Here is a 26,268-nt window from a genome sequence, read left to right on the forward strand (position 1 = left end):
ACATCCTGCTTAGGACAATGCAGGGTTGTTCTCCGCGAAGTACTCGTGGCTGTCGGCGTTGAAGACAGCCTCAGACGGGTTGCTCTTCGCAAGGCTCTTCGCAGCGGTTTGACCGTAGGCGTAATCCTCAGTACCGCCATTCTGGGTGAAGTGGGACGACTACAAGTAACAGCGCATCAGTATCATCGGCCTTCAGCGCCCGCGAAAACGACAGGAACGTACCTCGTGCACAAGGGTACCCGCACGGGAGTCAGTGCCGGTGGTGGTAGTCTCCCAGAAGACATCGCAGAGGTAAATCCGGCCGAAGTCATCGGGGTAGACGTATGCGTAGGTATCGGGCTCGGAGCACGTGCTGCAGTCGTACGTGAAGCTCGTGTAGTCGTTGCTGTTCAGGTTCGAGTAGTGGCTGAGCACGGTGCTGTGGCGCGAGCTCGTGTACGAGCCGAACCAGGTCGTGTAGCGCGGCGACGCGGCAGTGTGGCTCTGGAGGTAGCTGTGTAGAAGAAGCGCAGAGACAGAGTCAACGGGCAGCTCGGAGATGCGCCGTAGCCTGGTGACGGGACTTACGAGTACGCGCTCGCGACGTAGCTCTGCGCAGCGGGAGCGGCGGCGACGAGGGCGCTCTGCTCGCTGGACGAGCAGCCGATGTATGTCTCACGCTTCGTGGACGTCGGGGTGGGGCGGACAACCGCGAGCTTGCCGGAGATAGCGGCGACGTGAGTCTCGGCATCAGCGCGGATCTCAACGGGCTCGCTGGTCTCGGGGTCGACGTAGTGGAAGAGGTTAGAGGCCTCGACAGTGTACTTGCCCGCGCCGGGAGTGGTGAAGTTGTACGCCTTCGAGACTGCATGAAACCGTCGCGTGAGCAGGTGTGGTGGACGTGATCGCGAAGATTGACTTACGATCGTGCTCGACCGTCACGGCCTGGCCGGGAGCAAGGACCGTGAAGGACCGGGCGTTGGTGCTCTTGGCCGCCTTGCTGGGCACGTACTTGACCTTCGCGCCGATGAAGCTCGGGCTCTCGCCAGAGTCGGTGGTGATGGAGAAGGTGTTGGCCGGGAGCGTGTGCAGGGCACTGCGGGGGTCGTTGAGGAGCTTGAGAGTCTCGTCACCGGTGTTGGTGAGCGTGGCGGAGACCTTCAGGTCCTGAACACCGTCAACAGCCTCAGGGCCGGTGACCTTGAGGGAGAGGCCGGGCGTCGCGACAACGGCAGTCGCGGTGGCGACGAGGGCGACGAGCGCAGCGCGGAGGGAGGCGGAGAACATGTTGTCGGTGTCGAGAAGCAGAGAAGCTCAACGAGGACGGTGCGACTGGAACACGGAGAACCCGAGTGACCAAGGTGTAGTTGGCGACGACGCAGGCCTCTTTATGCAAAGTCCGTATCGCAGCATGTCGGCTTGGAGCAAGTAGCGATGCTTCTGACGCCATGTTGTTACCCGAGGATAAGCAGCAGGAAGCATGGCGAAGAGGGCACGACATAGATGCCAAGAGTAGGTAGTCGCGTGGCCCGGTGTGAACAACGGACAGTTGGTAGAAGGACACATCGCCTCACCGACGATCGAGGCGTACGTGGGCGACAATGGAACCAGTAGAAAGCGGCAGTTGACTGATGGCATCTACTTTCGGAATCTTCGGGACCACTGTCAGTGTCAGTCGCGCATGCTAGACAACGTGCTGAATGGCACTTACCAGTCGGAGGTAAAACATTAGCAGAATATACAGACGAACGCACGCAGAAGCTCTCCCCGTGCTCATCCAACGGAGATGCAGAGCTAGTTCCTGCCGAAAGAAGCTCTAAATACCGAGGATTTCGCTGGCCGGCGGCGCAACAGAGTCAAGCCTTGTTAGGTAATCCAGACCATGCACATTTTTCCGTGGATCTGCACGCTTCGCCGGACGAAGGGGGCCATCCGCATCCTGCACGGAGAGTATCGCTTAGATGAATTGACAGGACGTTGAGCATGACACGGGAGGAGATAAGCATAGCCGGACTGCGACGGGCAAGTGCCAAGAACGGGCCATCTGAGCGAACATGACGGCAGCGGACAAGGAGTGTTGCGTCCATATCAGGGCAGGACCCATATGGTTGCGAGGGCGCTTGCCAGGCGCCTACTGCGGCTTCGGTACAGAGTGGGCAGTTTGGGTGACAGCGAGGCTTGCGCCCATCCTGCACAGTCCATATGCAACCCATCGGCACCTGATCCTCTCCGCATGCGCAGGCCTCCCGGCGCCGAAACACCTCTCAGTTGCGCGCAACTACTCACATACGCAAGCATATGCACCCCCGGGCTTGCCCGACGCCCGCTCTTCTTGGCGATCCGCGTGAATGGACTTGCCGCCGGGACAGTAACCACACGGACCTGTCAGACGGTATGCCCTCCTGCCTTCAGTCGTATATCCGTATCTGGTATGGTGTGCCTGCGCTGGTATGCCTGCAGCTGCTAATACGCTTCCTGACTGCAGATGTCCGTCCATCCGCCACTCAAAGTGTGTATCCATGGGACCAACACGACACTCGCGCAATAACCATGGAGGTCCAGGAACCGTCCGGTTGAAACCTTTGGTGAACTCACTCTCCTTGGACAAAGTGAAGTGACGTCATGGTAGCTGCATTCATGCACTTGAATGTTGTCCTCCAGCCAACCGTGACCGACCTATGCTGGGCTACAATTGCTCCTTGCCACCGTTTGCGCATTGTTTTTGGTCATCCATCTCTCTTCAATGGACCGGAGCTGAATGCACCTCGCACTCCTTTGTCTCCGTGCCGTGATGCCGGACAAAGGCCACAATGAACTCTAGCCAGCCAAAGCGACCTTTGGGTACAAGAAGCCGCCGCCCGCAGACCCTGCGAGCAACACTCACCCTTCTCGAAGTTCCCCACTTGACCCAAGATGGCGGCGCAGCGCACGACCCACCGTCATGGTCTCGAGGTCTCTTTCGGCACCGTGAAACAATACACGTTCCTCGCCGCCTCCCCGCGCTACTCTTGGACGGAAGTAACGGTCGTCGACGAGTCCACCCCCAGCGTCACGTTGGACGGCGTGCCGCTCGTCTCCAACTATGAAGGCGCACACTGCATTTACCGCGGGTACATGGAGCAGTTCGAATGCAAGGGCGGGAAACGCCTGGTGGCCCTCCGCGAGGTCGCCCTCAAGTGGGTGGTCGGCGCAGAACGCGTCGCCGGGGCCAAGCGCGAAGCCGGCCTGTACGACAAAGAGCTGCGGCCGCTGCAAGGCTCTATCGTGCCGCGCTTCTACGGGTGCTTCACCAGCATCATAGGCGACGTTGAGGTCGCCTGCATTGTCCTGGAGTGGTGCGCTGGTCCGCCAATCAAGGACACGTTCGAGCTGAAGTGAGTGGGCTGTGTGGCCCTCATGCTTTGTCGGAGACTAACGAGGTTGTCTGTTTCAGCCGTCAGCGCATGATTGCTGGGCTCGCACTGCACAAGGCAGGTGTCATGCATAACAAGGTACTCGACCCGATGCATTACATCGCACTTAGCGATGGCACGCTCCGCATGGTCGGCTTCTCGTCCGCAAAGACGCATCAGTGTGCTGGCACAACGATACTCTCCAGGGACGTCAACGGGGACCAGAAACCGTCAAAAGGCTGCTCAGAGCTAGCGGCTCTGGAGTCGCGCTTTGGTGTGGATTCCGACCAACTCGGCACGGAGGTCCGTTTGGCGAACAAGATTTTTCCTGCGTTCGATGCCGGTTTCTTCTACAGATACTGAGTATCACATTCCCATCCCTGTAGCCTGAGCATATTGCGTTCATATGTATACTGTCCTGTGTTGTGGGTAATGGCTATCTAGTCTATGGTATGTCAGTATGATATGTCGTGATTCTGATCCGAGGATAAGTACAATCGATGCTAAGGCTACAAAGCTCGTCAACCGTGTGTACATCTTCTACATCTGCATCTCTACAAACACGCGTGTAACCATGCCATCAAATCTCGTCCTTGAAGACGTCCCAGCCCTGCCTGTGTCCACAGCCATCCACATGGACCGCATCGCGCGCGGGGCCAGCAAGACACAACAGCGGACACTGGTGACCCGACTTCGCGCTTCCTTCAGCTTCGTCATCCCCAACAACGTCCAGTGCGAACGCCGTCACGTCGTTGACGTCGACCAGCCCCGCAAGGCCCTGCTGCCCATGGACCCTCTCCTCCTCCCATTCAGACGTCCCAATATCGGCGAACCGCACCACCCGTGCGATGCCGTTTTGGTAGCTCGTCTTGAGCCGCAGACGTATAGAAGACAGTCGCGCAATGCCCGCTGCCCAGCCACGCTCGAACTCGGCCTTGACCGCCTCATAAATCTCCGGAGTGACGCCGCCAGGATAACTAGTCGCTACAGAGCAGAGCGTGGGCGGAGAGGGCAGGACACGGACCCGCTGCCCGTTGCGCGGGATGCGCTCCTCCAAAATGGTTACTTCGCGGTCGTCTTTGCGCTCCGGGGATGGAGCGCGGAGAGAGAAAGCGGCCGTTGCGAGACCTCTGCGGCCCTTCCTCGGCTTCTTGGACGAACCGCCGCCTTGCGCTTCCTCCTGCTGCCTCCTGGCGTAGTAGTTATCCATCCACGTCCGGAGCGATTTCTCCCGTTCTATCGCACGCTTGACCCCGGCTAGGGCGAGCGCCTGTCCAAGCTCCATCCACTGGAGGAACGGTTCTCCAGCAGCGACCTGTATGTCCGTGCGCTGAGTGACAATCGGACAACTGTCCAATATCAAGGTCTGGACGCTGGGAAGGTGCCCCAACAGCCCCTCCAAGTCTCTTGCGCTCACGTTGCTCGTGGACAGATCCAGCAGTTCGACCGAGGGAAGCGCGTTCGGTCGGGCATGGAGATGACGAGTTATCGGGCGAGAGGGGACGCGGAGACGGAAGTGTCTGAGATTGTAGCAAATCGGGGAGACCGCAAGGTCAACCAAGGGATTGAGCCGATGGAAGACCAACGGCTGTGCGAAGTGCGTTGGAGCGAGAGAAGGGTCGAGGGGATCTTGCACCACTGCAAGCGTAGGGAGGACTTGTGGAGGCCAACGAGATAGCGCAAGTAGCGTGGAGTCAAAGTACGCTCCCTGCCACGCCTTTAACTTGCGTCCCGCCCGAGAAATACAGAGATACGCACCTTCAGAAAGTGGTAATATGTGGCTCTCTGAACACTGTCAAATGAATGAGCTCCGTGACGAAGTTGCGAACGGAATGCCGATGCTACGCACTATGGTCGGAACCGCATAGACAAAAACCGCATCTTGGGCCGCGGCAGTATAAAAATCTCCTCCAGGTGCTCCGGGGCAAAGTTCGGTCCGACGTACATAGATATGTTGACCAGGTTGGGGAAGAGGGCGATCAAATTGACGAACACGTCCGCATCTACGCTCCAGCACTCCAAAGAAAGACTGTGCGTAAGCGCGGCATCGTCGGGTGCATTGCGAACGCGAAGATAGAGCTTGAGGATTTGTTCCGCTCGTCTGAGGCGTATGTTCTCAAAGAGGATGGACGTCGGTACAGGAGAACGAGGAATAGCGAGGCTAAGTGATACGAGAGACTGCTGAAGATCGTCAGGCTCAAAATGGGATATGAGGGCGAAATAGAGCTCGACAGGGAGGTTATCCAGAGAGGCACCCATGCAAATGGGAGGATGACTGTCGAGCGCAAACGAGAAGCAGGTCTGCACTCGCTCGGGCCGGAGCCGCTACACCTGTAGCTGACGCCCGTGCTGTGCTGGATAGGCCTTCAACTTACCTTCCAACCCCTAAGTATTGTCGCGCATTGCTAGCTGGGGGGTGTAACTCGGGCTTATATCCTCCAACGGCCCATTCCTGACAGAGTTTACATATCACTGTGCGTCAGCCAAGCTTGAAGCTCGAACTTTGTACTTCGATCCTTCGATCTGATGCTATATTCACAATCACACCAGAGAGGAGACATGCATTCCGCATTTCTGCCAATACCAACATGAATAGTGTACTCTACAACGCAGATCGTGATTCCCTCCCCGTCTACCCGTTCAATCTTCAATATGTATTCCACGGAATGCTCTTCAGAAGACCCTTCGTATACGCATTGTGGGAGTAGCCAAAAGCGAAAGCCAGTTCGTTGCATGGGCTGCCCTGGTAGTCGGCGTATTCGTCGACGTCGTGGACCTCACTCACCCTGCATTGATGCATGTTAGCGCGTTGGAAGTCGACGATGCGGATGGTCCCATCCTGTGCGCGCAGGAAGTGTCGGCCGTCGGATACGCACAAGGCGTCGGGACGCTCGTATAACTGCCCATGATGCACGCCGACTTTGTGCAGGTCCTGGACTGCTTGTGCCCGCATGCGTCTAAGTGGATGGAACCGTGAGTTACAGCCAGTCGTCCGAGGCGTAGTGCATTGGATCACTTACAGGACATCCGCCGTCGGCTTTCCAGCCGCGACGGGGTCGTTTCCGGGGCACCATTCAAGAAGCAAGCACCCAACCTCTACGTCGTTCTCCATGCCGACAAACAGGCCGTAGAAGTTCGGCACAGCTGAGCCCTGGAGCGGCCACAAGACGCTGTCGTACATCCTCGCTTCCCTCCTCAGAGATTCAATCGCGCGCATCCCGCGTACCCACTTGACGGCGACTTGCAATTCAGCCTGAGGTGGGGTCGCAAAGCCTCCCCGGGAGGACCCACTCGAGGGCGATGACATGGACCGGCCGGAATCTCGCGCGAGGGAGTGGGCTGCCTTGGGATAGGTCTTCAGGACACCATGGTATAGCCATCCGCGGTTGATGTCCCCCGTGAGCTGGTCGCTGCGCCACCCATCTCCGCCCAGACGATGGGGGACGCGGTCGGAAATCTTTAAGATGAGGTTGTCTTCGTGTAGCGCTCTCAGCGTCTTCTCCGGCTTGAGAACGTACATGACCGGGTGCTCAGAGCCACGCCCGAAGGCGACGTCGATGGTGATCCTCGGCATTGGGGGTTGGCTTGAATGGGAGGGAGATAAGCTGGGATGCTCGGGGAGTGCTGGAGTTTGCAGGTCGCAGTCATACTGAGAGTCAGTACTCCGCCTTAAGTATCCCTGGGCTGTCAAGTTCCGTGGCATGCTTTGACTGTGGCCGGCGGGGTGGATCATAGTAGAGGTCAAAGCGGACTGGAGCATATTGCACGCCACAACAGCAATAAGTATGCTCTCTGTCGCGCTTTGTTCTAGTCTGACATTGACCATGCCAAAGGTCAATGCGCCAATGACAATGCTGTTGGCTGGTTGCCTTGGATGCCTCATGTTGGTGCCACTCGGGGTCTGTGCGCACGCGCATGGTATGGCGCAGCAAGCATGCCTGAAGCTGAAGGGTGGTCGGTATTACAATTAGTACAACAAGCAGTCAGCAGCACAACAGTAATGCAAATAGGAATGATAGTAAAAGCGAACAACCAAAGATCACACATAGCTCAGTCCGTCCCCGGCTTCCACTCCGCATCAAGCAATTGGATCCCCCGCCGCCCGAGCCTGCGCCGCCAAAGCGACATCTCGCCTTGCACGCCCGTCTGCAGCGCCCTCAGTGACATGCCTTCCCCAAGCCACTTCACGTCGCGTGCGCGGACAAACCGGAGCTTCGGAAGCCTCGGTAGCAGTCTCTCCAAGACGCCCCAGAACTCCTGAATCGGTCTGGGAATCGACAAAATCTCGAGCTCGTGTCTCTCTACGCGTGAGAGAGAGAGCCTTGGAAGAGGGAGCTCGAGCGAGGCGTGCCTGAGGGAGGGGCAGATGTCGAGTAACGTCTCGGGTGTCGGGAAGAGCACGGTCGGCCACTGCTTGACGGTATACAGGTGCAGTGAAGTCAGCTTTCCGCCGTGCGTAGCGATGAACCGCGGTACAAGGGAGCAAGGGACAGTATCCTCGTCGTACGGGGTGAGGGTGAGATGTCGGAGGGCGGGGAGGGGAGAGCACAGTAGCGCGAACAGCGCCGCCGAGGACGGCATGGAGAGCGCGACGAGCTTGCGGAGGAAGGGGAGGTGCAGCGGGTGGACTGAGGGTATATCCATGCCGTCGTCGTCGTAAGCTGGCATCTCGGTCGGGTCGATGCCAGTGCCCATGATCTCCAGCTCCTCCAGTCTGGTGCACGCTCGAAGGAGCTCAACGAAAGTGTCGTCGTCAGTCCGCGCAGACGTTACCAGCTGAACCCCCTTGAGAACGCGGATGTTCTGCACTCCGTCGCGGTACGTGAACGTAAAGAGAGCGCGCCGGCTCAAGTGGGTATGTGCGTTCACGATGAGGTTGGACAAGAAGGGAATCAATGGGAATATTCTGTTGAGGACCGTATCCAGATGCAAGACTTCCTCCGAGGAGGCGCAATGCATCGGTTCGAGGTCGAGCGTTTGCACCCATCGTCCTGGGGCGGAATATGGTATGCGCCGGATGGAGTCCCACCGCTGATCTGCGGCATGCAACCGCGCGGCGAACTTATCGAGTACGCGCAAGGAACCTATGCGTACGCGCGCGTAGAATATGGGCAGCGCGACGGCCTAATCAACAGGGTAAGATGGTTCGTGTTTGGGTGGTACGAAGAAGAAGGCTCACGTTCAGGTCCTTCGATACAAGCAGAAGTCCTCGCTTCAGCTTCACCGCGTCGGCCTCCGGCACATCTCCTGCGGGTCCGTATAACTCGAAAGCATGTTCCAATATCTGCGACCACACCTCCGATGGCAAGTGCTTCAGAGCCGGTCTGTGGGGAAGCAGCGGTATAAGCGGGAAGCGGCTCGGACAGCGCGCAAGCGGGCGTGGACACAACCAGGCAGTGTTCGGAACCTCGGTCACAACGACAGTAGCACTCATGAGGGGCCCAAGCAAGTCTTCAGACCATTACACGTCGTCAGACGCGAGTCCAGAAAACCGAGTGAGAGAGGGAGGGAAGGAGGTGTCGCCATCAATGCCATGGTGGTCGTGAGATACTCATGCTGACCAGGGCCTTGCAGCGGCTCGGAAGACCTGCCCGTCCAAGTCCGACACGCCCGCGCTTACCGTACCTGTTCTCTGCGGGGCACCGTCCTGTTCCGACTGCGAGCTGACTAGGCTTGACTCTTAGTATCTCAATCAATCAATCTTATGTCAAGGGAACGAAATCACGATGGCAAGAGGAAGGTAACAAGAGGAAGTGTAGAGTACAAGTACTCTATATGAATGACTACAGTATGCACCGTTCATAAAGTAACATACGAAGGAAGACCCGGTAAGCGAGCCTATCCCTCGAAGCGCACTGAATCTTTTGCCTCGCGGACAGGTTGTTCCTCCAGCGCGACGCTACTCCCTTGTGTAACATCGGTCATGGAGAAGTTGTCGTCTTCTGAGTGTCCGGGCACCATGGTGGACCGGAGTGATCCCATCGTCCTCGCTACGAAGCTGAGCGACCCGAGCGAGTCCACAGTCGACAACGCCTCGTCTGCATCGAGACGCACTGTGCGTTGGTTGGCCTCTTGTAGGTCCAGAAGGAAGCGGGAGATGAGGATGGCTGTGAGGCTGCAGGGGTCCAGTAACCAATGAGCCAGGACATCCGAGGACGAGAACTAGGGGATCCGACGTACGGATCTGTGAAGTCGGTGATGTTGCTAATCCCATCATCGTTGAACAGCTTCAGGCACAACTATTGAGGCATATACACACAAGCAAGACGGCAAAGATGAACTTACTGCTGGCAGGGAGAAGCTAAGGTGAAGGACGTTCATCATAAACAAAGTTCCGTAAGGAGCAGAGTTAGCCTTGCACCCCTCACAAGCAACCCGGACACTCTTGCACAAAGTACAACGTTCCTAGGCCATAGTCAGCTTTTCTGTCACGGACGAGCCGTAGTTGGTGAAACACGTGCCATTCCATAACAGTATGTCGGAAAATGTCATACGTTTGCCGTTGGGGAGACGGGCACGTTGTGGTCCTCTAGCCAGGCTCCGCCATGTGATGATAACGAGGAGCAAGTCGGCGAGGATGAACCCGCCCCTGGAGGGATCGGCCCTGGAAGTCTCTTATATTACTACTGCAGCGAATTAGCAGTACGGGGTCTGACGTACATCTACACACTATTGATTGTCAGCAGCGGCGCAAGAAGTCGAGTATGAAGGGATAGCTCACGCAAGGACTTGTGCGGGAGTCGGGTCCGCTGTCGATGTCGTCTTGCAACCAAAGACGGGAGCGTTCGCTCCAGAGATTCAAGTGGCGAACCAATCCTGTGCAACATGTAAGATGGAATGTTGAGTGATTCGGCAGGTGGGGACATACCAAGTCCACGGCGAACGGAAGGAGAGAGAACGCTAGCACAAGTGCTGACAGCGTCCAGTTACTAGTCAATGCCCAGGCCCGCATCCCAGCGAAGGCTGCAAACAATCCGTCATCAACGAGACCGAAGGCTATTAGCATGCGATCCGCGCTCACCAGCAAACGGGAGATATCGGAGAATTTCTATCATGGTGTATGCTTGCACTAGCATTGCACAACTTAAGGGCAGCCATGTCAGTACTGGCGGTACCCGCATATTGCGGATGCATGTACCTCTGTGCAGATACGGTGTGACCAATACATTGAAGGATGACAAACGAGGTAGCCCCATACCTTGTCGGACATTGGACCGTAGGATACCAAGTCAAGGATCTTGGTACCATACCTGATGAAGAGGAACAAGACTGATATTGCTCCGGTTACCTCCAGAACAACGACTTCACGGCCAATGGTGATGATGTAATCATAGATAAAGAATACTGAGCGATGTGATATTGTTAGGACATATACGTCGCATCTAGGGCGACACTGACCTATAGAGGAGAGAGCGACATAGGCATCGGGCTGCCTACACGAAGTCACACTCTGACTAGTAGAAGATATGGGGAAACTCACAGATAGGCGACAAACGCGATGATTTCAGCAGCCTCGGAGTCTCCGTCGGATGACATGGCGAATGTGGGGCAAGAGGCAATGCATGAAGAGCTCCGATCAGGTCGCCATTTTATGCCTGTCGTGTCTGTCGCCTACGCACGGCTCCGCGGCCTTGTCCGGGTAGTATAGTCAGTGAGGGTGCTGATCTGTGCTGATGCGATAAGTGGGCGGTATTGTGGGCGCAGCGCTCTGGGACGATGAGCATTCTATTCTTCTTGTGGCTGCCGGCACGTTGAATTCCGATGTTGCAAGTGATTGAATCTTGAGAGGGATAATGACTGATGGGCGCCGTGCTCTTGATACAAATGCTTGCATAGTATGATCACTTACGGACTAGGATCGTCCCTACTCCCAAGTATTCTCGAGCAGCCAACAATTTGCGCTTGCACGAATCCCGGCGTTCTGAAAAAGCTCGTGAGGGTCCATAAATCGGATTGTCGGAGGGACTCACATTGTCCTTGTCATAATTGTTGCGCGATGAATGCAACAAAACAGCGACTTGCGTGGCTATTGATCATAGACCTGCCAGTGTCTCCTGATGGATGTGATTGCTTCGAAGAATCAGTCCGCCAACTGTAGTCCGCCAACATGACTGGGAAGTCATGATTGACAACCACCGGTCTAATGGCAGGAGTATGAGGCCAAAGAAGGGTTCAACCGTGCCAACTGCTTGTGTGCGCATTACCGCGGGTATCCGTACGTAGTCACACGCTGCGAGGTTACGCACAGTGCCTGCACTCACACGAGAATCATGGCCCGGGTACCCCGAAGTTTCGAGAGATCCCAACGAAGACGCACCGTTACTACTGTGCCGCAGCGCCCCATCCCAGCACCGTTGATCTCGCTGTTATAACATGTGTGGGCAGCAGCCTATATCCGGAGCCAGGGCGTTGGAAGTTGTCTTGGGAAGGTGGACTCGGCGTTACGAACGATACATTTTACATTTTTACGGAGACAGGTGACCTAGGAGGGTCCCCTCGAGGCGTTGGAATGGAGGGCTAGAACGGCTCGGAAGGAGTCAAGTTTTCTTTGGCATGGAGCCAACCAGAGCCAACGCCGGTTGGGAGGGCGGGGGCGGGGAGAGCACACGGGGACGGACATGCTGGCGCTGCCAGGACGACGGGGACAAGGGTGCGAGCAGCGGAATGCACGACCGGGGGTGTTTGGCAAGCAGAGCAGGGTTATACGAGGCGGGGTACAGCCTTGGGCGCGTGGGAAGGCGGGCGCGTGCAGAGGATCGTCATCTGCTGGTGTCGTTGAACTCGTCCCAGACTCGTCCGTGGCTGCGCATTCGTCTCTCCTCTGCTGCTCATCCGAGCCCTCTCCTCCGTCCCACTCAGTCTCTCCTTCCCTCCTTTCTTCCCACTACCTCGCCTCCCAAAATGCCTCCACGCGGGAGCGAAGGCTACGACTTCACGCCAATACTTACCCATTACCTTTTCCTCTTCACGACCATCCTTGCCGTGGTGAGTCCCACCCACGCCCGCCTCCTCCAGCACCCTCCTTGACGCACACCCCTCCTTGCAGATCGGATGGTTCGTAGCATTCATTGGCCAAGCAGTGGCAACTGCCCAGAGTGAGTGCCAGACATCAGTTCCATTGTTCCCTGCTCACCGCCCGCTCGCGACGCGCCAATCCCCCTTCATGTTCGTGTGCATCCAGTCGGGAACGGCTCTGTCGGCGTGCTATGGTTTGCCATCTTCGTCCAGCTCTTCCTCATCCTCGGCATACTCCACACCCTTGCGACTGACTCCATCGCCATGCACCGCTTCCAAATCGCGACCTTCGGCTCCATCGCCATCGTATTCGCCGTCCTCGGAGTCAACCAGGGCATCTTCACTGGCTTCGCGTCACTTGACGCCATGGCCGCCGGCTGGCTTATTCTCGCCATCGTTGACATCCTATGGGTCCTCTACTTCACGTCCGAGGAGGACTCGCTCATGCTTCACGTCTTTAACTCCCTCGGCACGGGTGGTCTCACTCCGCCTTCGCGCCGCCGTCGCGGTACGCGCTCTGCGTCGATGATGAACATGGGCGGTGGCAACGGCTACACTGCCGGCTACTCGACGGGCGGCATTGGTCCCATGTACGACACCAAGATGGGCGGGAGCATGACTGGCCCCATCGGTGGAACCGGCAGCTTCCGTGCTGGCAGCGTGGAGGCACCCAGGAGCCTGGGGGCTACTGGCAGCGTCAACAACCTTGGCACTAGCGGTGGTCCTGGGTCAATAGGTGGCGGGGAGGGCAGCATCGGCCCTGCGTCACCACTGATGGGCAGCGGCGCAGCAGGCATCGGTGCTGGTGGAGGAGGCGCAGCCCCTGCGGCCCCTACCACCCCTGGAACTGCAGGGCCGGACTCCTCGGTTGCGAGCGGTGGAGAGACGCAGTACAGAGCGAAGGCCCTGTACAACTGTGAGTACGCCACGTCTGTGGTCTTGAATGCATTCTCATGCTCGTATGGCCCTCCAGATACCGCATCTCCTGACGACCCCAACGAAATCACGTTCGGCAAGAATGAAATCCTCGAGATTCTTGACAAGAACGGGAAGTGGTGGCAAGCAAGGAAACAGGACGGGACGGTCGGAAGTGAGTTTACGGTGCAGTTTCCCATGAGCTCCATGCTGACCCGCCCTCCCAGTCGCACCGTCGAATTATCTGCAGATCATCTGATGATGCTGTGTCGTCTGGGTGCTCTCGATCTGCTGTGTTCCGCCTAACCTTATGAACGCTCACGATGCTCTCTTCCTCCCTGTTGCTGCCATGCTGCATTTCACACCTCCATGCGTACGTAGATATTGCTGCTTCTCGTGCACTTTTGCCGCTGTTGTCATTAGCTTTATTTACCTACTACCTGTTCCTTGTGCTTCTTTGGTTTCTTCACCGGACCGTGTCCTCCCATGTCCTCTGGCCAGTATCCAAGGAATATCCCTGTCTGTCGAGCATATATCTAACACGCTCGGATATATCTGTTACCCCGTACTGTACAGTCGCAATCTAAGTAACGATATACCTCTTATCCTTCCTTGCCTCCCTCAGGACACGATCGAGGTAAGTGGTCTTTCTTTGAACTTCTAGAAACTGATATGCTTATACGATTGATTGTTGTCACTGTTGCTACAGAGGATGGGAGGATGAGTCCTGTGTACTTGTACAATGTGCCACTATATAACCGAGCCCAGAGTAGCATGAGCAACGCTGACTGAGCTCGAAAGATAGCCAACTGGTCCAACGCAGCATAAGACCACGAAGTCACTCAACGTCCGCACAATCACCGCGCACGACGTCCTCCTCCACCGCCGAGCACGACCAGTCTGTTGTTGCGCTTCTTCCCGCCGCCCTTCGCAGTCCTCTGCTCCAGCTCATGGAACGCCATGTCTAGCTCCCACTCGTCCTCTGCGTTCGCGCGAGACCGAGTAGCAGGGGGGGCGGGGCGCTGGCCCAGCGGGCGACCCTGGGCAGCGGTCGCGGTTGCCGCGAAACTGCGCGCACCCCACGCGCCCGTAGCCTGTGGAGGGGACGATGCGTCCTGCTCCTGGTCGCTCATAGGCGCACCCACGGGCGACGGATCCCTGGGGATGTCCAACGAGACCGAGACGGGTGCAGCGGGCGCGCTGTACCCGAACTGGTGCCATGTCTGCGCGAGCTTCTCCTTCTCCCGCTCCTCGGCGCGTGCGCGCGCCTTGTCGTCCCTCCGGCCCTTCTCCTTCCGCCGCGTGCGACGGGTCTTCAGGGCACCCTCGAAAGGACGGAGGCCCTCGGCGCCGATGACACCTGAGAGATCCGCCTCAATGAAGACGACATCAGCACCTTCAGGTAGGTGCGCAAGGTACTTGCACCTTTTCCGGAGGTCGTCGTTGACGGTGCTCTCGGTGCGGGATTCGACACGGACGGTGATCTCGTTGGGGAAGGAGGCGTAGCTGTGGAAGTGCGACAGGAGAATCTTGATGTCAAGGGGATGGAGGTAGATCGGCTGCCCTGTAGCAGCCTGGTAGTAATAGTAGGTCGAGGTCGACGGCGGGGGAGGGTTCAAGTTACGTCGCTGGCGTTGGTTACGCCCAGAAGTCGGCGTAGGGGCGGATTCCCGAGGTGGGGGTGGTGCGGCGAAACCCGGACCTTGTGTCGCGAGGAATGCGTCAGGAACCTCCTCAGGGGCGACTGGAGGTGGAGGCGCCTCCTCTCTGCGCTGACGGTCGCGCACTGCACGCTCTTGCAGTTGCTGAGAGATATGACGCGCAGTCTCTATGGCCTCTCGGAGATGTGGCGTGTCGAGAGCAGCAGCCTTCTCGATCTGATGTCGCACCTTTGCGTCAGCAGCATCGATGAATACAGTGCCGAGCTCGTCGCCCATGCCACTGAGTAATCTCCGCTCGGTAGCTAGGTCATCAAGGTCCTTGGTAAGATCCTGAATCAAGTCCGATGGCGTAGCCAGCATGAACTTGGCAAATGTGAGCACATCAGGCAGGAAATGGAACGGTGCCTGATGAGGGGGTAGGAGGTCGGAGGGCCAGGTGGGTGACCGAGGTAACGCGAGCGTCGTGATCTGTGGCCGCTGCATCAGACGCATTCGCATTGTATTCCCGGACCCGTGTATATGGGAGGCCGATGATGAAGAGCCCTCCAGAGGGCCCTCGTCTGTCTCTGGTGTTGTCACATCGTCTAACCATTTGACGGCTTTGAGCTGCCGCTCGTTGACGGAATCGTAGCAGATGGGGCACCGGACCCACTTGAGCTGCTCGGAGGTGCTCAAGAGATGGAGGATGCACGGGTAGCAGTACACCTAGCGTGGACATGATAGGGTCAAAGGGCGCAGGAAGAACGAGTTGTGAGAACGACGTACGTGGCCGCATTTGGTCATCCTGGGTGCAGTAGGAGGCGAGAGACATATCGGACAGTTGAGAACATCATCGGCCGAGACAGACTGCTCTCTAGATGCAAGAGAAAGGTTGTTTCCTCTCGGTACGATGACTTGGAGGATATCGTGCCACTGAAAGTATCTTGACGAGGGTGTGGGTTATACTGAGATAGGTCTGATAACGTGCGGAGGTACTCACATATCCGGATCGGCGAAATGTACGGTGTAGTCACCGGTTGGATTCATGACGAAGCGGTACTGAGCGTTGACAAAGCCTGCGCCGTACGTGAAGACCTGCGAGAGGAGAAATAGTATGATCGAGTGTACTTACGCTCCTTGTTCCAGACGCCATGGTGATTACCGGTCTTCCTCGCCCTGCGGGGTATGCTCGTGAAATTATGAGACTGTCTAGGTGGTAGAGTAAAGTTGAGAAGATGGTTGAGAGACTGTGCAGGAGCCTTGGAAGAACGCTTGTTGTTGTGATTGGGGGTCGTAGCATTGGGAGTGGTCGCAGGGGTAATCATGGTGAGACGGAGACGAGACAGCTAAGTCCTCCCGGTCGTTGTACAAGACAGATGGTATGGTATCGGCAGAGAGTACAGTCGAAGGTTCGGTGCAGACGCAGAAAGCAGGTGCGAAGCGATAGGCGGGCTTCCCTGGGGTGAGGGAAGCTGTCCGACGGGTGTGAGGATCATGCTCACCCATGACTCTATCGTATAGGGCGGGAGCGAGGCACGTGCGCGACGACTGTCGCCAGCGCCAATATTCCCACCTGAGTTCGAGTCCAAGTCCACCATCATCCATGGCTAAGGGCAAGTCCGCCAATCCAGCCGATGCGTACCGTGAGTCTCTCTTCCGCTGGTTTCAATTGTAGATCTCAATTATTGGCAGGCAAAGCTCAGAGGAAGAAGGAGCTCAAGAAGGCAAGAATGACACCCACCGCTGGTTGGCACTCGTACTCACGCAGCGCAATGTAGTAGAACAAGGCGGATCGTGCTAAAGCACGCGACTTCGCACTTGTAAAGAAGGACACGCGAGGTGAGCTTCGCGCAATTAGTCTCAACCCGCCGGTTCCTTACCAGACGCGCTCCAAGACCTCGAGGATGACATCGCGAAACTCGAGGCCGCGTCTGAGCTGTCCGCATCGGACAAGGCTCGCCTCACCGAGCTGAAGGCAGAGCTGGAGAAGACAAACAAGAAGAAGGAGGAGTACGTCCAAGAACACCCCGAGCACCGCAAGTTGGTCTTCAGGTCGCGCAAACCGGCCGAGTCTCGCGATGAGAGGAAAGAGGAGAGCACCGCACCGAAGAAGAGGAACTTGTTTAAGAAAAATGGTCTTCCCCGTCACCCGGAGCGTAGTATATACTACGACCCAGTCATGAATCCGTACGGTGTTCCCCCTCCCGGCTTACCATACGTTGAGCGAGGTACGCATCGTTTACCCTTTTGTCAGATTGAAACTGAGTCTCCATCTCTATAGCACTTCTCCCGCACGAGGTTGATAGTGAAGCAGAAGCGGAATCTGGTGCGTGATCTGTTATTGATCAGACTGCGAGAACTCGCTTCATACCACTATTTCGCAGATGACGACATCGTCATGCCCGCCGGGCCACCTCCAGAAGAGGAATCGGAAGGTAGTGATGACGATATTCCAATGCCAGAAGGCCCACCACCACCCAAGCCTGGTATGGAGCAAGGTACGCCGCTTCCCGTAGGCCACGGTTGCTCCCGCTAACCTCAAACCAAGCACCTCTCCCACCACTCCCCCTAGGTCCTCCTCCCACGACTTCTCTTCCGGGCGCAGTCTTCGCTCCGCCACTTCCACCTCCGGGCATGCCCCCGTTACCAGTCGGAACATCACTCCCACCACCCCCACCACCTGGAATCCCCATGATGTCGTCGTCGTCTGACGGTCTCCCCCCTCCCCCACCTCCGCCTCCTGGATTCCCCACAATGCCACCTATTCCTCCTCCTCCGCCCGGCTTTTCGGTCATGTCATCTGCCCCACCTCCTCCGCCACCCGGCTTCCCGCCCCTGGCTGGAGTTCCCCTACCACCGCCACCTGGATTCCCGCCGTTTCCACCAACGAGCTTGCAAGCACCAATGCCTGCACCTCCCCCCGGGTTTTATCCTCGCAGAGGGCCGAACGCAGGAGCCGTTCAAGACCCACTATCCTCTATACCGCATCAGACGTATCAGGCCCATCGAGCTGCGAGAGCTGCGCACTCCCACAATCCGTCGTTACCACCAAAGCCAACATCAGGAGGCGTACGTTTGGGACCGGCGGCTTCGGCTCCTGGTGCTCCTAGTTCAGCAGTCATCTCGGCAGAGCCAGAGCTACGGGACTTCAAGAAAGAGGCCACCGCATTTATTCCTGCCGCACTGAAGCGCAAGAAGCCGGGCGCGGGTTCTAGAGTCAACGCCGCACCGACGGTGGGTGCCTCTGAAGGCAATGTAGACGAAGCGGAAGCTGCCCCTGCTGCGCGTCCGGACCTGTTGACGGCGCTTCAGGATAAGCTCGGAGCACCTCCTGCGAAGAAGCCAAAGATTGAGGCGAGAGGGCAGGAAGCACAGGTGAAGCGGAAGGACGACTATGACAAGTTCTTAGCTGAGATGAGTGACATCTTGGGTCCTAATGCATGATTTCCATACGGTGCGACTTTCACGTGTACCCCCATGTTGCCGTGCATCGAGTACCCATAATGCCAATGGACTGTTTAGGTCGACCCACTCACCCCGATGATCGACGTGGGAGGACCCACCATGACTCCCGCGGCCATGCGACCGCGGCAATCAATGACTCCCAGGTTCACTGTGGGTCGAGATTATCGATGCCGTTAGTAGCTGTCTCTTTGGCCTTGAGGATGGTCAACGTACGGTGGGCAACGACGACAGTTGCTTGATTGGGAGAGGGTCATCGCGCTTACTAATACGCATCCGGCGGGCCAGCAGCCGCGCGGATGACGTCTCCGACCTTGCCTGTCTCCCGAAGATGATTGGACGGGGATGGACGGCCTATAACCGAACTTGTTGACGACCGCCTCGGGCACGTTCAGGGGGCCCAGATTTGCAAGGGCCTGGTTTCTTCTCCGAATTATGAGTCGAACATAGCCGGTAAAATCACATCAGGTGAGATTCACAAGCTAAGCACAATGCTTGCAGCCCCTCTCATCCGGACGATCGTGTTAGATGCTAACGCGAAACAGTGCTGACTCCAGAACAGGCCACCTTTGACGTCGGCCCAGAGCTTACGAGTTCCTGATCACCTCGCCGTGGCCGAGCGAAACGCGTCCCTGAGCGCCCTCCCGCACATGATTCAGATTACAGAATCCCGGTGCCCGCGGACACCCTCACACTGACATACGCATCCGCCCGTATCCGGGCTCGGAGGGGAACAGCCTCCTTTATAAATCTTTCCTCGCAAATTCCGGCCCCGCCGATTTTTCGAACCACTCCCCCTGCGCCAGCTTCACCGACGACCCCGCTTATAACTTCAGCCTCGCGACCTTCGCGTGCCGGTCCTCTCGGAGTCGGTGTTTTCTCAGTCTCCATATAGTTGACCGATCCAGGGAGGTACGGCGCACACCCAACAACTCGTTAGCTCGCAACAAATTTGCATGGTCGCCGCGCCGGATGGCTCTCAACTTGCGACCATGAACTGCACGTCTGCAACGCGACAAGCAGCTACGCATCACATTCTCCTCGCGACACTCAACTGCTTCGAGGACTGGAAGTCAGGTTGTTGTCCTGTAGTGTCGATGCTGGAGTTGGTGCACGCTGCGGTCAGGATCCTGCTGATCGCTGCAGCGGGTATGGTGTTGGCTCTCGTTGGGATTGTCGTGGTACGTAATCTGTGGTATCTGAACATGCAGGAATCAATGACCGTCCGTTGCAGAGCGTCCTTGCATACTTGAAGGAGCTCTGTGCCTACGGTGCTCGGAGGAAAGAAGGGGCAAGTCACGAGGGACGCGTTTCCCACCCGCCACACGACTCACGCCATCCCCGTGACCGTGAACATAGTTCCCGCGTCCGCAAGCCAGTGCCACGATCCCGACGCAGCATAGGCAAGGAACCTACGTTGACTCCCATTCCTGCCAGTCCTGTGGCCAGCACGAGCAAGTCGACACCTCCCGCCACACCGCCACGGTCCCCGGAGCGTGAGTCTACGTGGCTCCGGCAAGAACGTTCCATCTCGCGAAAGCGGACTTCGCCTCTTAAGCAGTTGAGGATAGTCGGTTCACCTGCTTCATCGGCCTCATCCGAGACTGCCGTTGACCTCGAACGCACGCCCCGCCCGGTTTCGGCCGGTACGCAGGTGTCGAAAGAATCCTCACCGCCCACCCAAATCTTCTCCGAATCATCTAACCCTGCGTCTGTGGATCCTTCTGTGGCTTCTATCTGGTCGGGAGAGCCACCCGACTCTCCCCCTCGCAGTGTAGTCCAGCGGATCCGAAGTCATCACAACAGTCGTGGGTCCACTTTTCTTCTCCATCATTTTACGATGTGGCTGACCAGGTCGGGCACTACAGTGCGTGATCGCTGTCTTGTCCGCGCTCAGAGCATACCGACGTCGAGGCCATCACAAACCCCACGACGACGCACGGATCCATATGATGCATACTACAACTTCCCCACACCCATGTCACCCGACGCCGGAACGTATCTGCAGGAGGTTGTCAACGAGCGCCACGGCAGGCTTCCTGCTAACCCCAACATAGTCGAGCAAGTTCGATTCGCTTCCCTCCCCTCCTCTCCCAACCGAGCGACGGATGACTTGCCAGGACCTAGCCCTACGTTACCCGACCCCGCTCGTCCGGATGGGGCAGTGGACGAGGCTCCTCGTTCGACGGCGAGACGTCATCGGTGGTCGTGGCACATACCTCATTTTCCCGAGCGAACTCGTTCCGCAGACTCAGATCGCAATTTGCGCCGCACGCCCGACAAAGAGCACAAGGATGGCTTTCCGAAGTTCAAGTTTGGGCATAATAGGCGGTACGTCAGTAGCTCTTCATGAATTGTATCGCATCTCACACTCTCTTCCAGACGAAGTGATCTTCAAGATGTGCGGACCTCGAGAGCGACATAGGTGCATCTTATTCTTTAATCGACACGCATATTGTAGTGTACAAGACAGCTTACCGCCGTCAATGACGTCTCTCCGCCTTCGTTGATCATATTTATTTCTAAGTACCCGCATTCACATCACTATCCAGCATCACATCATCTGGTAGAGTAGCACACACTCCACTCATTCGAAGCTCACTGCGCTCATCTCCCCTTCCTACATTGTCGCATAAGTGTTAGACTCATACACTATTGTATTATTGTTGTCTATATCGTACATCAATGAAATGTTATGACCATACTTCCTACTCGCTGTGCAGAGATTTTGGCACGATCGTATGTATGCCAACCCGTTCCGTTATTCAGTGGCTGAAGGGGTTCAGAGATAAGATGAGAAAGGTAATCTTGGTGGGAGATAAGATTAGATCGAGGTTGCGTAGATGATCGCGCGGCCTGCGCTGTGAACGCGCTCCTCGTCGAAGCGAGACCTAGGCGACCCGGCCCCGCACCATGGATCCAGGACCATCCTCGACACCCTCTCTCGACCGTCATCTTCCTGCGCGGTCACGGCCGCAACATCCTAGTACCCCTCACGAGCAACGACCGCTCGACGACGGCTCTACCCCACTCTCGCGCCGGGGTACCCCTCAGCCCAAACTTCCCGCCCCGACCCCGCGATCGGGACCCGCACCGCAGTTCCTCGATACCCACAGCGCACGAGGCAGTCTTCCGTCATCGCCGTCGCGCAACAGGACTCCGAAGAAGACCCCCAAGCCCACGACACCGATGAACGGCGCCAACGAGAACGGCGCACCTGGCCCCGCGGGGCCATCGGCAGAGGCGCGACCGCTGAACGTGTCGGATGCTTTGGGATATCTGGATGCCGTGAAGTTGCAGTTCCAGGACAAGCCGGACGTGTATAATCACTTCCTGGATATCATGAAGGACTTCAAGAGCCAAGTGTGAGTGTCACGCTTTGTTCAGCCACCGTCTCCTAGATTCTCGGAGTGGCACAGAGGCCCCTGCGTTCGCATAAGTGCCACTCGATAATTGACCAAGTTTTGTGCACACCTCTCTCCCTGCCTTCTGACCTGTCCCTACAGGATCGACACGCCTGGTGTCATCGAACGCGTTTCAATGCTGTTCCACGGCAACCCCCTACTCATCCAAGGGTTCAATACATTCCTACCCCCGGGCTACCGCATAGAGCTCAACAACGAACACTCAGATACTATCACTGTAACAACACCCCTGGGGCGAGTAACGCAGCGGACCACTATGTACGGGATCCCCCAAGGCCTCCCTCGCGAGAGTATGCTTGCACCAGGTATGGTCCCTCCATACACTCAACCACCCTTCGGTCTACCTCCTCCTCCCGTGCTACCCGTCGGCATTGGGAATGGATCGCGTCCAGTTACTCCCATGCCCATCCATGCACCTCCGCCACCACACATTGCACACGAGATGCAAGTCATGCGCCAGCCCCACCCCGGGTCACACTCGCCGGCAATGCAAGGTGGTCGTGACGACGCGGCGCTCTTGGGTAGTCTCAACGCACGCCAGACGGAGAAGGCGCAGAACGGCGAGTTCCACCATGCGATCAACTACCTCAGCAAGATCAAGAACCGCTTTTCGGACGACCCGGAGACGTACAAGCAGTTCCTGGAGATACTGCAGACGTACCAGAAGGAGCAGAGACATGTTCAGGACGTAAGAACTTTGTTTCGCTTGGGTTGTCGACAGCTTGCCTGACGTTGTTCGGGCTTCCAGCAAAGCCAGGTCTACGCACAGGTCCAGATGTTGTTCAAAGATGCACCGGACCTCATGGACGAGTTCAAGGATTTCCTGCCTGAGGCCGCCCCTCCCATGCACCCCGCTGGACTCGTAGGTATCTTACCCCAACCGACCACAGGCCCTGGTATGCCAGGTTCGTTCCCGCCTCCCGAGCCGCCGGCTGCTGAGAAGAGCACCAAGACGCAGAACAAGCGGAAGAAGCAGAAAGAGCCCGTTGCGCCGCCGAAGGCTGCTGGAGGACGAGTGAGTGTTCGCGCAGCGATGTCTCAGTGTCGGACACGAATTCACGTACCCATGCCAGTCCGCGAAACGGGCGAAGACCGCGAACAACCAGAGGACTGAGCCTGCGTCGCCCAAGTTCTCTCCGTACCAAGTCCCCCATTCTCCGCAACTCGTGAATATGCACGTGCATCCCGTCCCAGCCCCCATGCACCAGCAGATGCAGCCCGTGCCTATCCGTCCGGCGAGTGTTGGTCCCGTGGGGCCAGTACCACCGTCCGCGCAGGACGAGCTACTCTTCTTCGACCGTGCCAAGAAGGCGCTCGAAGGCGGCGGCACGTACGAGGAATTCCTGAAGCTGTTGAATATGTTCTCGCGCGACATCATCGACACGAAGACACTCGTTGACCGAGCAGAAGTCTTTCTAGGAGACGGCGAGCTTTTAACACAATTCAAAGACTTGCTCGGGCACGAAGATCAGGCCGGTCGCGAGGAGGGCCCGCCCGGAAGCTTGCGAACCACAGCGCCAGACTACTATACAGCTCTACCGCCGGACGACGGACAGGGTCCCAGTTACAGGAAGTTGCCTGACAGCGTGAGTCGCCGTTGTCACCATGTCGGATTGGTCCAAGTATAGCTAATGGCCGAGCCCCCAGGAGGTGCGCCTGGCGTGCTCGGGACGCGATCGTCTCTGCTGGTCTGTGCTGAATGACGAGTGGGTGTCGCACCCGACATGGGCATCGGAGGATGCGGGGTTCATGACGCACAAGAAGAACTCATTCGAGGACACGCTGCACAAGTGCGAGGAGGAGCGGCACGAGTTCCAGGTGCAGATCGAGGCGCTGACGCGGACGATCGCGAACTTCAACCCCATCGAGGCGCGGATTGAGACGATGAGCGCAGAGGAGCGGAGCAACTTCCGCCTCGGGGCGGACCTGGGCGGGATGTCGCCTGCGGTCTATGAGCGCATCGTCCGCAAGGTGTACGGGTTCGACGGCGGGAACGAGGTGCTGCGGTCGCTGCGGGAGACCCCGGCGACGGCTGTGCCTGTCGTGCTTGCGCGGCTGAGGCGCAAGGACGAGGAATGGCGGCGGGCACAGCGCGAGTGGAACAGGACGTGGCGCGAGATCGACTCGAAGAACTTTTACAAGGCCCTCGACCACCAGGGCATCACGTTCAAGCAGAACGACAAGAAGATCATAACCGCGAAACACTTCTTCAACGAGATCGAGAAGGTGAAGAAGGCGGCCGTTGAGCGCGACAACGGCCACCCGAACGGTGTCAAGAACGGTGCTGGGAGCTCGCGCGGGTCGACGGGGTCGCCTCCACTGCATTCATGGATGCGGCCGATCGGGCACCAGCTGGAGTACAAGTTTGAGGACGTTGAGCTCCTACAGGACTGCGTCAAGCTAGTGTTCACGTTCCTGGACCACTCGTCACAGCACTTCAGTCAGGCGGAGCGACGCGGGATGGAGAAGTTCTTGCGGTCGTTCATCCCGACCCTATTCATGCTATCTGCGCACGACTTCAACGCTGCATGCGGACCGCTGACGCCTGGTCCTGATGATGATCCATCGGAGGATCAGAGCGCGTTATTGGACGACGAGCACCCCAAAGTTGCACCACCGCCCGAGAAGGAGGTCCAACAAGAAGGTGTCTCGGCACAGGATCTTCGAACGCGTCTGCTCAAGACTGCGCAGGAGGCTCCGCAACTCGGCCAGGATGAGTCGCCTATGCTGACGAGCTCGACGTCTCCCGTGGCCGGAGAAAGCCCCCAAGACATTTCGAACCCCGGTGTACGACATGCGGAGGGCGACTCAGGACCGTACAACGTTGACGTCCGCACTAATGCCGAGGACATCTGGGTTAGAGAATTGAAGGCGAGCGGGGCCCCAAGCGCAGGCGAGAGCCGGGTGGTTCGACGGCCATTCTTCGCTGGCACGACGTTCTATACACTGCTGCGGCTCATACAGGCGAGTGTCGTAACTGCTGTTCTGTTTACAGCCTTATTTTTGGTTCGGGTGCTGACAATCCGCATTGATTCCCCCTGCCCTTGTGCCGCGATGACCCCGCCGGTGCCACGGTCCACAGCTCCTGTACTCACGGCTACTGGCGTGCAAGGAGGTGGGCGCGCGAATGGCGGCAGAGAAGCACGCGTCGTTGTTTGCGAACCCTGTTGCCGAACACCTTGGATTGGACGAACCCAATGGGCCGCCGGCGGTGCTCAAGCAGGCGTTGGAAGCGTTCGGCAGCAGTCGGGAGGGCGACGAGCAGCCCAACGTGCTATATATGTACCTGCTGGACGCGTGCGAGAAGGTGTTCGAGAACGAGCTAGATCAGGCGACGTTCGAGGAGCATATGCGATGGTTCTTCCGTACTAAAGTGAGTAGGCTTGCCATTTCGCTTCGCTTCGAGGGGGCTGCCCAATCGATGCAATGGAGGTCGAGAATGCTGACGGCATGGCCGTGGTCATAGGCTTTTAATGTGTTCACACTGGACCGAGTCATCGGGGCGATCGTGAAACAGGTGAGCTTGCGGAGCTCGGCGTTCTGTTCGGTGAACCGTGGGCTCAGAGGGCTGACTGCGGACATGTTATTTATGCAAGGTTCAGACGGTGCTGGGGGACAACAAGTGCCAGGAGCTGTGGTACCTGTTGCAACAGACGCGGAGCGCAGACAAGGCGACGGCACATGACACTATCCGGTACAGGCGAGAGGCAGAGCGTAACGTGGGCTCGGACGAGAAGCTGTATCGATTGGATTGGGTGCGTGGGTGTGTCAGCTCGTGGTGGGGACATCGGATTGACAGGCGGCATGCTGGCGTTAGGATGCGGCAGCGAAGACGTTGAGGATCCAGCTGATGGGGCCAGAGGACCCGACCGTGGACGAGGACGAGACTGGGGAGGGGCGCTGGCGAGCGTACTTGGCGTCGTACGTCCTGAGTCACCCGACGGAATGGACGCCGAACACGAATAGCAGCGGATACGGACCTGTGTTCATGAAGAGGTATGTGGCGTGCTAGATATAGGACGTGTGCGTGTTTGGGGGCAGGAGCGATGGATGCTGATGGGGCCTATTTATAGGAATGTGCATGACGGAACGGAGGAGGGCAAGGACGGGGTGGTGGAGGAGGAGCGGGGGATGGGCATCACGGTGCAGCGGGGGACATACAAGCTCATGTACGAGGCGGGGCAGGAGGACGTGCTCGTGCGGCGGCGGGGCGCAGACGAGCAGCGGGCTCTGTGCGAGCGCGCAGCGAGGCGGGAGGACGAGCGCCGACGACGCGGCGGGCGGCTTCTGGAGCGGTGATTGGGGTTCTATTTATAGAGTTGGTATTAATGTTGTATGGATCTAATGATAGGGTGATATTTAACGGATAAGTGGGAGTTGGCTTGGCCGTCTGCCCACCGTCCCCTCTCCGCCTCCGCTACGCCTCCACCAGCTGCGTTC

The 26,268-nt window shown here is 57.7% G+C and overlaps 13 protein-coding genes across 13 annotated transcripts; 6 read left to right on the forward strand and 7 right to left on the reverse strand.

The window, feature by feature from the left end:
- Positions 1-9: 9 nt before the first annotated feature.
- Positions 10-1,266, reverse strand: L226DRAFT_564696 (peptidyl-Lys metalloendopeptidase; the record flags this gene model as incomplete). The annotated part of the gene is made up of 4 exons (XM_067683675.1): positions 10-159; positions 223-493; positions 568-844; positions 903-1,266. The coding sequence occupies 4 exons, from the start codon at positions 1,264-1,266 to the stop codon at positions 10-12; spliced, it is 1,062 nt and encodes a 353-aa protein (XP_067542644.1).
- A 912-nt stretch (positions 1,267-2,178) lies between these two features.
- L226DRAFT_15561 (uncharacterized protein) lies at positions 2,179-2,693 on the forward strand. Its single transcript, XM_067672483.1, has 2 exons — positions 2,179-2,371; positions 2,465-2,693. The coding sequence occupies exons 1-2, from the start codon at positions 2,213-2,215 to the stop codon at positions 2,525-2,527; spliced, it is 222 nt and encodes a 73-aa protein (XP_067542645.1). The 5' UTR covers positions 2,179-2,212; the 3' UTR covers positions 2,528-2,693.
- Positions 2,694-2,869: 176 nt separating this feature from the next.
- L226DRAFT_607268 (uncharacterized protein) lies at positions 2,870-3,798 on the forward strand. Its single transcript, XM_067685774.1, has 2 exons — positions 2,870-3,353; positions 3,413-3,798. The coding sequence occupies exons 1-2, from the start codon at positions 2,893-2,895 to the stop codon at positions 3,732-3,734; spliced, it is 783 nt and encodes a 260-aa protein (XP_067542646.1). The 5' UTR covers positions 2,870-2,892; the 3' UTR covers positions 3,735-3,798.
- L226DRAFT_607269 (uncharacterized protein) lies at positions 3,719-5,649 on the reverse strand. Its single transcript, XM_067685775.1, has 3 exons — positions 5,221-5,649; positions 5,130-5,163; positions 3,719-5,079 (listed from the first exon to the last, which is right to left on the reverse strand). The coding sequence occupies exons 1-3, from the start codon at positions 5,628-5,630 to the stop codon at positions 3,952-3,954; spliced, it is 1,572 nt and encodes a 523-aa protein (XP_067542647.1). The 5' UTR covers positions 5,631-5,649; the 3' UTR covers positions 3,719-3,951.
- A 305-nt stretch (positions 5,650-5,954) lies between these two features.
- L226DRAFT_607270 (uncharacterized protein) lies at positions 5,955-7,069 on the reverse strand. Its single transcript, XM_067685776.1, has 2 exons — positions 6,392-7,069; positions 5,955-6,328 (listed from the first exon to the last, which is right to left on the reverse strand). Exons 1-2 carry the CDS (start codon positions 6,943-6,945, stop codon positions 6,019-6,021), a joined length of 864 nt encoding a protein of 287 aa, XP_067542648.1. The 5' UTR covers positions 6,946-7,069; the 3' UTR covers positions 5,955-6,018.
- A 224-nt stretch (positions 7,070-7,293) lies between these two features.
- Positions 7,294-8,916, reverse strand: L226DRAFT_607271 (uncharacterized protein). Its single transcript, XM_067685777.1, has 2 exons — positions 8,551-8,916; positions 7,294-8,495 (listed from the first exon to the last, which is right to left on the reverse strand). The coding sequence occupies exons 1-2, from the start codon at positions 8,803-8,805 to the stop codon at positions 7,422-7,424; spliced, it is 1,329 nt and encodes a 442-aa protein (XP_067542649.1). The 5' UTR covers positions 8,806-8,916; the 3' UTR covers positions 7,294-7,421.
- Positions 8,917-9,077: 161 nt separating this feature from the next.
- On the reverse strand, positions 9,078-9,763 carry L226DRAFT_15636 (uncharacterized protein). Its single transcript, XM_067672488.1, has 3 exons — positions 9,657-9,763; positions 9,552-9,598; positions 9,078-9,486 (listed from the first exon to the last, which is right to left on the reverse strand). Exons 1-3 carry the CDS (start codon positions 9,693-9,695, stop codon positions 9,210-9,212), a joined length of 363 nt encoding a protein of 120 aa, XP_067542650.1. The 5' UTR covers positions 9,696-9,763; the 3' UTR covers positions 9,078-9,209.
- Positions 9,764-10,095: 332 nt separating this feature from the next.
- Positions 10,096-11,019, reverse strand: L226DRAFT_15616 (uncharacterized protein). Its single transcript, XM_067672486.1, has 6 exons — positions 10,852-11,019; positions 10,770-10,804; positions 10,510-10,715; positions 10,393-10,454; positions 10,240-10,334; positions 10,096-10,187 (listed from the first exon to the last, which is right to left on the reverse strand). Exons 1-5 carry the CDS (start codon positions 10,905-10,907, stop codon positions 10,301-10,303), a joined length of 393 nt encoding a protein of 130 aa, XP_067542651.1. The 5' UTR covers positions 10,908-11,019; the 3' UTR covers positions 10,096-10,187; positions 10,240-10,300.
- Positions 11,020-12,272: 1,253 nt separating this feature from the next.
- Positions 12,273-13,560, forward strand: L226DRAFT_564702 (uncharacterized protein; the record flags this gene model as incomplete). The annotated part of the gene is made up of 5 exons (XM_067683676.1): positions 12,273-12,356; positions 12,418-12,466; positions 12,553-13,302; positions 13,360-13,476; positions 13,529-13,560. The coding sequence occupies 5 exons, from the start codon at positions 12,273-12,275 to the stop codon at positions 13,558-13,560; spliced, it is 1,032 nt and encodes a 343-aa protein (XP_067542652.1).
- Positions 13,561-13,816: 256 nt separating this feature from the next.
- On the reverse strand, positions 13,817-16,418 carry L226DRAFT_549101 (uncharacterized protein). The gene is made up of 4 exons (XM_067682649.1): positions 16,074-16,418; positions 15,942-16,017; positions 15,728-15,884; positions 13,817-15,667 (listed from the first exon to the last, which is right to left on the reverse strand). The coding sequence occupies exons 1-4, from the start codon at positions 16,264-16,266 to the stop codon at positions 14,159-14,161; spliced, it is 1,935 nt and encodes a 644-aa protein (XP_067542653.1). The 5' UTR covers positions 16,267-16,418; the 3' UTR covers positions 13,817-14,158.
- A 117-nt stretch (positions 16,419-16,535) lies between these two features.
- Positions 16,536-18,477, forward strand: L226DRAFT_528286 (uncharacterized protein). The gene is made up of 7 exons (XM_067679317.1): positions 16,536-16,584; positions 16,634-16,665; positions 16,723-16,780; positions 16,837-17,169; positions 17,223-17,267; positions 17,326-17,439; positions 17,490-18,477. The coding sequence occupies exons 1-7, from the start codon at positions 16,545-16,547 to the stop codon at positions 18,383-18,385; spliced, it is 1,518 nt and encodes a 505-aa protein (XP_067542654.1). The 5' UTR covers positions 16,536-16,544; the 3' UTR covers positions 18,386-18,477.
- A 391-nt stretch (positions 18,478-18,868) lies between these two features.
- L226DRAFT_15754 (uncharacterized protein) lies at positions 18,869-21,111 on the forward strand. Its single transcript, XM_067672501.1, has 3 exons — positions 18,869-18,871; positions 18,949-19,552; positions 19,615-21,111. Exons 2-3 carry the CDS (start codon positions 19,360-19,362, stop codon positions 20,754-20,756), a joined length of 1,335 nt encoding a protein of 444 aa, XP_067542655.1. The 5' UTR covers positions 18,869-18,871; positions 18,949-19,359; the 3' UTR covers positions 20,757-21,111.
- Positions 21,112-21,289: 178 nt separating this feature from the next.
- L226DRAFT_528289 (uncharacterized protein) lies at positions 21,290-26,195 on the forward strand. The gene is made up of 10 exons (XM_067679318.1): positions 21,290-21,768; positions 21,910-22,516; positions 22,577-22,843; positions 22,902-23,414; positions 23,476-24,792; positions 24,911-25,201; positions 25,295-25,345; positions 25,425-25,583; positions 25,646-25,824; positions 25,902-26,195. Exons 1-10 carry the CDS (start codon positions 21,317-21,319, stop codon positions 26,125-26,127), a joined length of 4,062 nt encoding a protein of 1,353 aa, XP_067542656.1. The 5' UTR covers positions 21,290-21,316; the 3' UTR covers positions 26,128-26,195.
- Positions 26,196-26,268: the final 73 nt, after the last annotated feature.

Source organism: Lentinus tigrinus (genome assembly GCF_003813185.1).
Source record: "Lentinus tigrinus ALCF2SS1-7 unplaced genomic scaffold L226scaffold_1, whole genome shotgun sequence".
NCBI classification, from domain to species: domain Eukaryota; kingdom Fungi; phylum Basidiomycota; class Agaricomycetes; order Polyporales; family Polyporaceae; genus Lentinus; species Lentinus tigrinus.

Bases quoted from the DNA above. Each gene is read 5' to 3' on its own strand.
- L226DRAFT_15561 (XM_067672483.1), top strand. From the start codon at position 2,213: ATGCGCAGGCCTCCCGGCGCCGAAACACCTCTCAGTTGCGCGCAACTA. The intron at 2,372-2,464 runs GTATGCCCTCCT...TCCTGACTGCAG, and splicing joins CCACACGGACCTGTCAGACG to ATGTCCGTCCATCCGCCACT.
- L226DRAFT_607268 (XM_067685774.1), top strand. From the start codon at position 2,893: ATGGCGGCGCAGCGCACGACCCACCGTCATGGTCTCGAGGTCTCTTTC. The intron at 3,354-3,412 runs GTGAGTGGGCTG...TGTCTGTTTCAG, and splicing joins AAGGACACGTTCGAGCTGAA to CCGTCAGCGCATGATTGCTG.
- L226DRAFT_607269 (XM_067685775.1), bottom strand. From the start codon at position 5,630: ATGGGTGCCTCTCTGGATAACCTCCCTGTCGAGCTCTATTTCGCCCTC. The intron at 5,164-5,220 runs GTGCGTAGCATC...TTCATTTGACAG, and splicing joins TCTATGCGGTTCCGACCATA to TGTTCAGAGAGCCACATATT. The intron at 5,080-5,129 runs GTGCGTATCTCT...AAGGCGTGGCAG, and splicing joins CATATTACCACTTTCTGAAG to GGAGCGTACTTTGACTCCAC.
- L226DRAFT_607270 (XM_067685776.1), bottom strand. From the start codon at position 6,945: ATGCCGAGGATCACCATCGACGTCGCCTTCGGGCGTGGCTCTGAGCAC. The intron at 6,329-6,391 runs GTAAGTGATCCA...CCATCCACTTAG, and splicing joins AAGCCGACGGCGGATGTCCT to ACGCATGCGGGCACAAGCAG.
- L226DRAFT_607271 (XM_067685777.1), bottom strand. From the start codon at position 8,805: ATGAGTGCTACTGTCGTTGTGACCGAGGTTCCGAACACTGCCTGGTTG. The intron at 8,496-8,550 runs GTGAGCCTTCTT...CCTGTTGATTAG, and splicing joins TTGTATCGAAGGACCTGAAC to GCCGTCGCGCTGCCCATATT.
- L226DRAFT_15636 (XM_067672488.1), bottom strand. From the start codon at position 9,695: ATGATGAACGTCCTTCACCTTAGCTTCTCCCTGCCAGCA. The intron at 9,599-9,656 runs GTAAGTTCATCT...TTGTGCCTGAAG, and splicing joins TTAGCTTCTCCCTGCCAGCA to CTGTTCAACGATGATGGGAT. The intron at 9,487-9,551 runs GTACGTCGGATC...GGACCCCTGCAG, and splicing joins ATCACCGACTTCACAGATCC to CCTCACAGCCATCCTCATCT.
- L226DRAFT_15616 (XM_067672486.1), bottom strand. From the start codon at position 10,907: ATGTCATCCGACGGAGACTCCGAGGCTGCTGAAATCATCGCGTTTGTC. The intron at 10,805-10,851 runs GTGAGTTTCCCC...GACTTCGTGTAG, and splicing joins ATCGCGTTTGTCGCCTATCT to GCAGCCCGATGCCTATGTCG. The intron at 10,455-10,509 runs GTACATGCATCC...GCTGCCCTTAAG, and splicing joins CACACCGTATCTGCACAGAG to TTGTGCAATGCTAGTGCAAG.
- L226DRAFT_549101 (XM_067682649.1), bottom strand. From the start codon at position 16,266: ATGATTACCCCTGCGACCACTCCCAATGCTACGACCCCCAATCACAAC. The intron at 16,018-16,073 runs GTAAGTACACTC...CGTACGGCGCAG, and splicing joins TGGCGTCTGGAACAAGGAGC to GCTTTGTCAACGCTCAGTAC. The intron at 15,885-15,941 runs GTGAGTACCTCC...ACCCTCGTCAAG, and splicing joins CATTTCGCCGATCCGGATAT to ATACTTTCAGTGGCACGATA.
- L226DRAFT_528286 (XM_067679317.1), top strand. From the start codon at position 16,545: ATGGCTAAGGGCAAGTCCGCCAATCCAGCCGATGCGTACC. The intron at 16,666-16,722 runs GCAAGAATGACA...GCAATGTAGTAG, and splicing joins GGAAGAAGGAGCTCAAGAAG to AACAAGGCGGATCGTGCTAA. The intron at 17,170-17,222 runs GTACGCATCGTT...CCATCTCTATAG, and splicing joins CTTACCATACGTTGAGCGAG to CACTTCTCCCGCACGAGGTT.
- L226DRAFT_15754 (XM_067672501.1), top strand. From the start codon at position 19,360: ATGGTCGCCGCGCCGGATGGCTCTCAACTTGCGACCATGAACTGCACG. The intron at 19,553-19,614 runs GTATGGTGTTGG...CTGAACATGCAG, and splicing joins CCTGCTGATCGCTGCAGCGG to GAATCAATGACCGTCCGTTG.
- L226DRAFT_528289 (XM_067679318.1), top strand. From the start codon at position 21,317: ATGGATCCAGGACCATCCTCGACACCCTCTCTCGACCGTCATCTTCCT. The intron at 24,793-24,910 runs GCGAGTGTCGTA...CACGGTCCACAG, and splicing joins CACTGCTGCGGCTCATACAG to CTCCTGTACTCACGGCTACT. The intron at 25,202-25,294 runs GTGAGTAGGCTT...CCGTGGTCATAG, and splicing joins GATGGTTCTTCCGTACTAAA to GCTTTTAATGTGTTCACACT.